The following is a 10,967-nucleotide window of genomic DNA, read 5'->3' on the forward strand; positions in this document are numbered from 1 at the left end:
AAGATCAACATGAGGTTCTGCAAGCTGCCTTTTTCGAGGTCCAAACGGCGACCGACATGGACAAAAACCGGAACGATGAGAATACTACTATAGTCTGTGTATAGTTTCAGCAATTCTTACGGGTATACGACGCGCACGTATGTATTTTGCACTACAGGGATCATATGAGACCGAACTGCATGTCAGGGTACCCTCTGGTTTTCAACAGAAATCCTCATGATGAGGTATCTATTCTTATACATCATATCCGGATGCGCCGTAGAGAATACTAAGCCAAGTGTATAGACTCGTTGCATATATAAATAACCTTGACGGACGCATTATATCTCTGGAGACTGACACTAGATCAGTAAACTCTAGCGCCTGATCTCCAACTTTCCCCTGCACATACTTAATTTTCTCCTATATACCACGCCGGTACGCCATTACTCTAGCTTTCCGCGATTTGTCGCATCTACACATTCCTACCAACCCTAGGTAGCTAGCAACTCACCTCGATAAAATTGTTTTAAGCTTTTCTCCAACAATATCGTTCCTCTCGACAATGTCTTCAAGCTATGGCATACGAGGTCACAATATTTTTGAATACAACCCACCCTACGCTAGTAGCCCTAGTTTATACGAATGCGAGGATGACGATGAAGATATTGATGCTCAAATTGACCCCAATCTCTGCAACTATACATGTAACTATACGCTACCATCAGGGGATTTGGACGGCGGACTGCCCATCACCGCAACGCCCCAGCTAGAACAGCTTTACTATTTCGTTTGTGGTTGTTGTGGAAGACCTGTAAGTACTCATGTCATGTTAACATGTTACTATCGACTCCTCTGTAGTCGATGTAAAAAGCTGTTTAATACAGATTAATATCAAAGATACAGAGATCTAATGTATGAATGATCCATGGATAGAGCCCAAAGTTCAATGACAAGATGATCACTTTCAATCGTGATGAACTGGAGCAGAGAGAGGATTTGTTGCTTTGTTGGGAATGTCGAATTAATTGCTTCCCCGGCCTGGAGAAATGGCGCTTCAAAGATATATTTCACCGCTCCCCGGGGTCGACCCTACCATTCGACTCTATGATTCGAGTCCTTTCACCAAGATCCTTCCACGGCGGGAAACGGGCTGATTGGCAGACCCGAGAAATACGCCCACACGAGCATCGCAAGCATCGTACTGCCTTCAGACGCAAGCTAATTCCGGGCATTCCGTATATTTGGCCTTTGTGGTCAGTCAAAATTGGTCCCAAAAAGAAGGCTGGCAAATCAACCCTAAACCAAGCCAATGTATCAACGGGTGGATCATTAGGTAAATCTCTCGAGAAACCGAATGAAGAATCTCTTCACACCAAGATTCCAACCAGTAAAAATGCCACGGAGCCTAAAATCAAGCCATACAAGTGCGTTCTCTGCCTAGCAGCTTTTGCGAAGCCATCGGACTTTGTGTAAGCAAAAAATTTCACTCAACCCGTGACTAGCATGCAGTTATCAGCTCGAAGATTAATTCACGTCGATCCCGATTTAGAGACCACATCTCACGCTATATGGGGCGTTATAAGTCTACTCGATGTACAGAGGAAGAACTTCGGGACAATCCTCCGCCTAAGTCGAAGCGGCTCCTCCCTAGTAATGTATTCGCCCGCTATGAAGAGGCAAAAGCGCATTTTCTGAATACAACTACCTTTGCAAAATACCATGGAGATGTCACAGCAGATGATATTCAAAATTTTATCGAACATGATTCTCAAGACGATATGCTCGAAATAGGATTGGTAAGCTCTAATATATATCTCTCGCTTTCCAAGTTTGCAAATTTGGTAGATGTGTTTCGAAAGAAGCGGGAGTGCAGGAAGCTGACTGAGCGCTCTAGACAGAATGGCGCAACCATGGGAAGTCAGAAATTATTCCAGCGGAGGCTATAGCCATCGGTGTTGATGAAGAACCAATAGCGAAGCCACCCTCCTTTCGCCATACTACTTGGCAAACCGCTTCACAACCTTGGAACCAACTCCCTGTTTATTGATCCTAATATATGACTATTCTGCGACAGCTGTGTGCTGGAGCAATTAGACTTAAGATTCCTTCGTCACATCTCCATACTACCGAATCTAATTCTACTAGCTCTAGTCTCCAGGTCCTTTCGCGTCTGCTAAGGTTCATTCGTTCCACTCCCCCCAGCTTTCTGGTAAATTCTATTATTTATGCCGTGCCCAAGTACACGCAGGGCAACTTTCAGATTATTCTTCCCCATTGCTTTATTTAATGCTCCCACTTTCTGTATAGCAAAGCAATAGATGTACACTAAGTAGATATCTATCATTGGCTTGCTTAATATTAATTAATTTAGTCTTCTTGCTCAAATTTATGAAAATTAATAATATCTTTCGCCTCTCTCATTTCGGTATGCCGGTTCTGGATACATGAAAGACTTTACAAATTTGTATCGATCTTAGGGAATAAGGCTATGAACTACTTAACCCGATACCCCAAAACAGACCGATGGTTTAAGATGGCTTTATAAATAAACGTCTCCACGAATATCAATTGGGCTGACTAATAGCTCATGGTAGAGACATACATGCATGGGGCCACTCCCTGCTTCATTTTACCAGATGATTTGGGGAATCGCATCCATAGATATGCCCATCCACAATAAGAAAATTGCTACGAGGACTATAAAGGTCCCTGGATCCTAGAAATTCACCTTCTACATTATCCAGTCGTTCGGAAGTTGTATTATTAGTTGCGTAGATGACCTCCGACTGCTCTCCTCCGAGACATATGCATTTAAAAGGCTGGGTTATGCAATCATTGTCACATATTAAGTATAAAGCCTATACCGATTTGCGTGGGGGCTACCGTAGCCTCAAGTTTTAGAAGCCAGAAACGCGTAACTATTCCCGCCAATTGGAATGCCTCCCACCGCCCTAGCTTGCGCCATGCAAGCAACCTCGGCTTTCAAAGCTTTAGTTGCCGCAATATTGGCCATAGAAGTTTTAAAGCTTTTTATATTCCCTCGACCCTCCTTTCGAGATCTTACTGGCTTGGGTACCTGGGTGCCACGAGTGGAATGTCGGGTGACGATTTAAGCTTGGCATAAGCGCCGAGTTCGATTGCTTGAATTTTTTGGCGATTCAGAGTGGTTTGGTTTAATTCGGTTGGTTCTATATCGAATGACTGGATAATGGTAAGTATCAAAATACCCGTACAGGAGTACTGTTGTTCAGAAGACAAGGGATATCGATGCTTGATTGTAAATGACGGTGGGATGCCGAGAGAACCTGGCCTGTTCGCCAATAAGCCTTAAAATCCTCCACGCGACTCGTAGTGATACCAGTATGCTGCGGATGTGTAACTATGCTTATCATCGTATTTGGAAACTAAGGAACGCGAAATATGAAACGATCACTTCAAGATTAGCCTATGCGTAAATTTTTAACAACCTTACAATTGCATGTTCGATGTTCTCTAACTAGGTCGTTGTGTTTTTCTGCCCACAAAATCATCCTAGTTAAGGATAAGATTCGATTCCAAGGTCGCTTAACCATGCATATTGGGCTTCGACAAAAATGTAACAAAATAACGACATCCCGATGCTGCCAATAAAACATGTGGTTGCAAGCTGGCAAAATATCAAATATTACCTTGGTTCGTCGAGTTCTTGTCCCCACTGGCTCTACGAAATTGGGTCCGAAAAAGGGAAAGTTTTCCCGCTGTGGTTATGATAAATACTTAACGTTACGCTCAGATTCGAACTCGGAGCCAAGCAAAGATGGCTGATTAATACTCGTCATCGGAGTGACGAAGACTATATATTAATAGAAAACTTGATCGGCTCACCCGCACAATCATCATGATATCAATACTATTCATTAATTAATTATTGCCAATCCACCGACAAACTGGTACCGCGACGTCGGAGCATCAAATTTTCGTATTATTGTAATTTTACGTTGCTGTTTCTAGAACAGGGACGTGCATCATGTCGTGCTTGTGCGGGCTGGGCGGCAGGTGCCGAGTGGTGTTCTTTTGGGCGGCAGCGACGGCACATTTTAGCATTCCAAACCCTTGGGATCCGCAGCGAAAACCACGTTGGTGGTATCGGGCCCTCAGGGTACTAGAAAAACCAATAGGAAATTAGTTTCAGAGGTTAGAGTGTAAGCAATACTAATTGGGAAGTAAGTACAATCGAATGCTACAATGTATATAGAGTAATCTTATTGTTGTCTCTGTTCCAACTGCCTCACGAAAGCTACTTGCTCGCGAGCTAGCTCAACTGGCGGCTACTGCTAATGGATTAAACTCCGTTCAGGTGTCACAAAAAATGATTCCGAAAGGAATCTGCAGTAAGATGAGCTAGCGAATCAAGAGTTTTGAAAGTTGCAACTGGAGTCTGCAAGATTTGTTTATGCAAGGTAAAGCATTCGCTATCCCGAATCCCGTGATGCGTTAGCTCCAGAATTCGCAACCCGGTATGCACGGGGCATCAGCCATGTAAAAAAAAGTAAGTGAGAGATATCCAGTGATTGAAATCGTAGTAGCCGATACCCTGTCATGATACAGAACTCGGAAACTGTCGCCCAAGGGCATGGGGTGTCCAGGCCATGCCAGGTGGATCTGACATTCCTAACAAAACGCCCCATGGCCGACAGCCAACTTTGCTAGATTTTTCCCTCGGCCTATTTCGAATATATTTGGTTTGTCGGAATATCACACTAGTAAGCTCCCCAAAAATAGCCAGTTAACCTTATATCAGTATTCGTATGTGTCCACGAAACATCACGACAAACACGTACGTACCCAATGGCGATAGGTTCGTCGTATTGGCGGCTGTGTCTGGCTTTCCGGAATCTCGCGCTAAAATGTTTTCTGGGGTAATGCATCGTCCCTGAGGCTGAAAATCACCACGTCCCTATCTTGACTAAGGCCCGTGCTGACCAAGCCTGCAAGTCCACCTTGTAAGTACATATAGATTCGCCTGCAGTGTTAGATCTTTTTGAAACACCACGAACAGTGAAGGATTCGTATATTCCTAGGGTTAAGCGGGCATTCGGAATGTCAGATTACGTTAAAAACCAAACAAAGATTAGCAAACCGTTTGGAACATGGGTCGGCATTATGTTTAAGCTTCAGATTGTTTCACCGACGGTCTAAACCTCGCTGCTCCGGCTAAACTAATAGTCGCCAAACCCAGAAAGTCTTTCATCGTATGTACGGAGTACTAATAATATGTTAATCTTAGGAGATGTGTGCTAATTGTGATTGATATCGTAGTATAGTGCGCGTGCGTGATGTTGATGGCTTCGACTTCTTTTTTTTAAATTTCCTGGACGTTGTATGCGAGGCGCTCGACGGCTCGGAAGGGCTCATCCTTAACGACATTCCCAGATAGTCCATGCCCAAGTCGTCTTAGAGGCTATGTGATTTCCAACATTATCACAGTCTTGACCGAAAAAACCGGCCAATTCTTGCTGATGTTTGCTCGAAAGTATCCCTGCCTAGGTGGAGATCGCAGTAGTGCGGGTCGCGGGGCGGGCTCGAGCGCTGCCTGCAAGCTAGGCAATCGAATGGGCTGGTGAATCAGCACCAGGCTTCAACACATAATAACACACAAGAATTTCTTTGCATCATCCCGCCTTCGAACTGCAGGAAAATGCAAATAGGACATCTACAAGGCCAAAGTTAGCTTGTAACCCCAGTCTTTAAAAGCGGAGAATCACTCGGGAAGAATGACACACGGGTTTGGGAGCCTTTTTTGTTTTTATTTTCTCAATGATCGGTTATCAAATCACAGAGTCACGAACGAATTAACATGATATCTGTATCAAGTGTGCTGTGACAACTCCAACGCGACTTTAGATATCGATCGGGCCCGCTTTGCTAGATCTAGTAAGTGGAGCGACAGAAACATCTGTTCTGATTACGTTTGCGGAGGCTTATGCCCTATCTTCCGGGATGAGTCTATCGTCACGTTTCGAGCCGTCGGTCTGCTGTAGGGGCCTGATCGCGACCCGCAGTTGTCTAATTTACCCTGTGGCTGATACGACAGTTCTTAAGATCCTCCAAACACGGGTACAAGAACGAAAGCATGCGTTAGTAATCATATGATCCAATTATGTAGGTCCTTCTTTTGAACCTTAGTAATAGGGTCCAAGACAGAGCCTCACAAGTCCCCGTCACCTCCTTGATTCTAGCGATAGCTTAGCGGTACTAATTGCGTATCCCCGGGGAGCGCAGTTCAGGGCTCTTAGTCTCCCAGGATCTTACCGCTCCCGAATAGTCCCCTGTAGAAGGTACCTTGACTCTTTGGTGCCTTATATTTTTAACTATGTACATACACGCATATGCTTCTGAAAATACACCCCGGTTACATCCAAGAATTATGGGAACTGGGCTGCGACGGCGGAGTCATGAGGCAAGTCAGTTATACCTCCTGCATTAAGTTGGTATTTTCTCTTAATTTTGCAGTCTAATTCTATATCAATCTACAACAGTACCTAGGCCCGAGCTTGTCCGCTGTCGAATAAGAGGCTTTGTTTGCTATACGCTGCGGGCTATTCACCTAACGCAAGACAGATTACACCCATTCTCTTCGTCGGAAGGAGCCTATATAACGGCATATGAAACTTCATTGAAAGTCACTGAAATTCCAAAATCCCACCAACAAGCATTATACCATATCCGGTCTATGTCGCCATACTACTTTGTTTCTATTAGTACTAGCTAGTTCTAGGATCCTCGAGCATCATTTATCCGAAAGAGAATTAGAGCCATTACCACGATGAGCACCTCAAGCACACCCGTCGTCCGTCCCAGGGCCTCAAGACTCCCAGTTTATCCACCAACCGTAGTTGCAGCTTCGACAACTGACTCTAATCAAACGGCGATACAAGCCCAGAATTCCTTCCATTTTGCCCCTACAGATCTCATCTGTTCCGTTCGATGTTGTCAACCAGGCTGCCAATCTGAGGTAGGTCCAGCTTTGATCTGCAAAGCCTATTCGGTTACAAATACCCGAGAAGTAGGGGTCATGTCGGATTCCGAATCACTACTAACATGGCTTTCATCTCATAGTCGGATTGGCTTCCAGCAACTCAATTAACATTCTATGTGGAAGAGCTAAACGATGATCCAATTCTTTGCGGATCATGCATTAATGTACGATATCCAAATATTTTGGCGGAGCAATGCTCTCCCGTGTGGATACCCGAAGCAAGAATAGCGCAGCAAATGTTTCGTATTGTCTGCCGTGAATCTCGTTCTAGAGGAATTCCAGCACTCCCGTCCTACATCACGGACAAAGAAGAGATAGTATCTCCGCGATCATTGTTTGTTCAACCATTATGGCGGGCTGCTATGTCGGATGAAAGCAACAGGAGAATCTATATCTGCCCCGAATGCAACCGTGACTTTAGGAAGCAGAGTAGATACATGTAAGTATATATCCCGAAATAAATCTGCGAAACTCCAGGTCGAAAATTTATTAAGCTATGGTCTCTATTTGGTCTCGTTAGTCGCCATGTTTCAGAACATATAAACCTTTACCAATGTCGACACTGCCAACAACCTAAAGCGCGAGTTGAGGACACGAAAAACCACCTGATCAGGACTTGTCTTCCTCGCCATTATCCTAACGTCCACCCGTCACGTTTCGATGGTGACGAGGATGATCAATATCATTACAGTCGACATTACCGTTGGCGAACTAATAGGGAATTTTTAACGGATAGTAGAGTAAGCCCAAAACTTCTTGATTTATACCCGTCCGTGATTTCTTAAAGCTAACCTATTGTTGCCATTTCTTAGGAGCACTTCCCAAATCATCACCTCGGGCTATACCCTGCGCTAGTGTATGACCTTAACACATCTGTGGTACCGCCTAATTACTATCCAGATCAAGGATTATTTCAAAATTACCCGTGACTATCTGATACCGAAGTCTCAATCCTGCCACCCCCAATAGGTTGTGGCGAAACGCTAATCGACTAACGAGAAATCGAGCCGCCGTGCTTGCGAGGTTGAGGAAAGTTACGCGGTTAATTAAGCCCCGATCGATTCTAACCCGCTTTGGAGTTTCCCCTGTGTAGGCCTACTACTGGCGGAAGGAAATACCTTTCTTACTCTCTTCCTCCATTGCATCTATATAATGGTCTCAACTGGGTGGAAACTCTTATATTTAGTCTGCTGTCTTTTGACTTTGCTGTTATTGGCTTTAGTTCTGATCAAAGTCAGCATCGATGTACCCTGCTGTAATAAAGATCCTTGTTTGCTTGAGCCAATGATTTCCATCTTATTTTTCCAAGCTTAGTTTCTATATATTTCCTGATTGCTTTATTTTTTCGTGTAACTAGTATTAGAACAGATGTTTTAAATTTTGGTTTCTATCATAATATTGCCATACACTCGATGGTTGATTATACCAGGTCTCATAATAGCGAATTAATGTTACTCCCCGAAGATCTCACTAGATATTTTTGGGATATAAAATTTTGTTTTCCTCCAATTTTGTAGCGTTACAGAATCGCAGCTTCAAAATTTCTACTTCTCTGACGTCACCAAGGCCCTTATGTTACTTTCCTCCCAAATCTGAAGATCTCAAGGAATTTGGGAGCTATGCTCAATTTTAAACCGATATATATGAACTATAATGATGTCTGAATATTATAGAGTAAAGCAAATATCTTTTTTAAAATAACTTTTTTTTTTTTTTTTTTTTTTTTTTTTTAGCCCGCCTGCCATGCATGTGCTTAAATGTTAGGACTGGTCTCGAGGTTAGTTGAGCGAGTCAACCAGGACCGAAAGCATCCAAAACCCAACTTTGCGTTGTGGTGGATGCAAAGCTTGGTGACACAAGGCCTCCAATACTAGTGTTGTAGATATAGATGTTCAGCCTCTAACCAGCTGGCAACCGCCCCTGTTACCAGATGTGCGCATCAGTATGTCTTGACATAGCTTCTGCTATAAATCCGTAGCGGGCCTAGTTTTACAGCATCCTACAAAAGTGCACAGTGGGTTTGTTCTCGAGGCTATCAACGCTGATCAGGGGTTAGCGGGCTCACATGGCAAATCCAAAGGCGACACCAGTATATTATACTGTGCCGGCCTCGCGTGGCCTTGAACAACGAGACCAAAAGCGCGACAAATCGCATCAAGGTGAAGTTAATACGCTACCGATCCGGATATAGCCCAGGATACTAGTTCTAGGAACTATATATATAGTAGCGTGTGCTGCTGGAGTCCCTCACTCGAGGAATAATATCTTGCGACTACGGGGGACTTGATTATATGGAATTTTAGGCTTACCGTGATCTTTAACAATAGCCTTTAATTCTTTCCCTTGATTCCTCCGTAAATGCGTCAATGTCTCACAGTGGGAGTTTTATATTGTGCACCCTTTCAATCCCAGCTCTTGTCATCGTTGTTGGATTTTGTGAGTTGTCCTACAATGTTTAGGTTCACGGGACAAACGTATGTGACCAGACGTCAACCAAAGGCATCAAAAAAATATGGGCACGGGATTTCGTGGGGAAGCCTTGACTACAAACTATTTCCAACGTTATGTTGATTCATTTGAGGACGCGTCTTCTCGTGAGCCCAGCTGCGTGGCTCATTCAATCTCTAGTTAGTATGAGGTCTCATTCACTGTCAACTGGAAATCCCTATTGATAACATTAGCCCAGCTTGGTATCGAAGGGTCTGGGTTTACCTACTCCAAAGAAGGAACAATAGGAAATATATCCATATCGATCCGGTTGGGAAAGAAACGCCCTAAACATTTGCTGGCGTGCGGCCTTAGAGACTGGCCGTGCGCGATATTCCTCAAGAATGAGCATCAGGGATAACCTGCATCTTGACATCTTAACCCCTGTCATCTGAGCGCGTCGTACAGTCTATTTTTAGCGCTAAGCTCTTTTCTATTATATTAGCGAGCTCAGAATGAGGCGACCACCGCCTCGAACCTTCGAACTTCTCGATATTTCGGTGACACCATCATGTGTAGGATATAGATATCCTGGTATTTTGGTGAAAATTTTTTGTTTGGCTTCGGGCTACTTGTGGATTTCAGACTTTATAGTTGGCAATTCGAGGCGGGTTGCCGATCGCGGCCAGTCCGACTTTTGGAGATATGTCGGTTTCTTTCCCTTGGACAGGTAGTCGAGTCCGGGAAGTGACATTTCGATCGTTTGAAGGAGACAAGAAACTGTCGGTAAGATCGGCCATAAGGCATTGTGGTTCTAACCGATAACGGGGTATTTGCGAATCCGAAAGTCAGGCGATACTTTCCTCAATGCCTAAGAATCAAGAATGTAAGGTCCCGGAATGGGCCTCGATCTCACGTCAGAGATAGTGGACAATAGCCTGATTTATACTCCATATCTACCTAGTTACTTATGAATTAGTTATACCCAATAAAGCGTGGTAGAATATGAAAATGAGTCTGATGTCGATAGGCTGGTATGGTCGATCAAGTTGCTGCGCTATGACTGGCATATCCGTGGCTAGAACCTTGTAGCTCGGTACACGTCGCACATACATACTGTACGTCCCATTATATCTCGAAATAGTCGTGGATCCAATCTCAACCACCCTAGGTGATCCTCAACAAAACTACTTCGATCCCCATTCTTCCGCTCTAGTCTTGACACGTTATAGTGTTTGAAAGATAGAAAACTTCTCGTTAAAACGTCCAATTACAATTGGTGCCTCATTCCTATTCAGCCAGCTGTCTAGAGTATGGTTGCTTGCACATCCCCATTTCCAACTGGGTATAACGATGTTGATTTGCGACTAGAGACAGAAACGTCAAGGGTATATGCTTATTTTGAACTCGGTTTCACCGCATCCACGTTCGCCCTGCCGATATAGGACCCACCTCGATATGCAAGATTCCAACCCCACGGTTACCGAACCCGAGAGGGTTGGGGCTTTTGCCTCATTTTGGTTATTATAAAACTGCACGC

General features: G+C 44.1%; 2 protein-coding genes across 2 annotated transcripts; both read left to right on the forward strand.

Annotated features, from left to right (window-relative positions):
* Positions 1-544: 544 nt before the first annotated feature.
* AOL_s00007g102 (uncharacterized protein) lies at positions 545-2,029 on the forward strand (the record flags this gene model as incomplete). The annotated part of the gene is made up of 4 exons (XM_011120003.1): positions 545-793; positions 916-1,451; positions 1,532-1,778; positions 1,877-2,029. 4 exons carry the CDS (start codon positions 545-547, stop codon positions 2,027-2,029), a joined length of 1,185 nt encoding a protein of 394 aa, XP_011118305.1.
* Positions 2,030-6,787: 4,758 nt separating this feature from the next.
* On the forward strand, positions 6,788-7,443 carry AOL_s00007g103 (uncharacterized protein; the record flags this gene model as incomplete). Its single annotated transcript, XM_011120004.1, has 2 exons — positions 6,788-6,976; positions 7,081-7,443. The coding sequence occupies 2 exons, from the start codon at positions 6,788-6,790 to the stop codon at positions 7,441-7,443; spliced, it is 552 nt and encodes a 183-aa protein (XP_011118306.1).
* Positions 7,444-10,967: the final 3,524 nt, after the last annotated feature.

Source organism: Orbilia oligospora (assembly GCF_000225545.1).
Source record: "Orbilia oligospora ATCC 24927 unplaced genomic scaffold scaffold00007, whole genome shotgun sequence".
NCBI classification, from domain to species: domain Eukaryota; kingdom Fungi; phylum Ascomycota; class Orbiliomycetes; order Orbiliales; family Orbiliaceae; genus Orbilia; species Orbilia oligospora.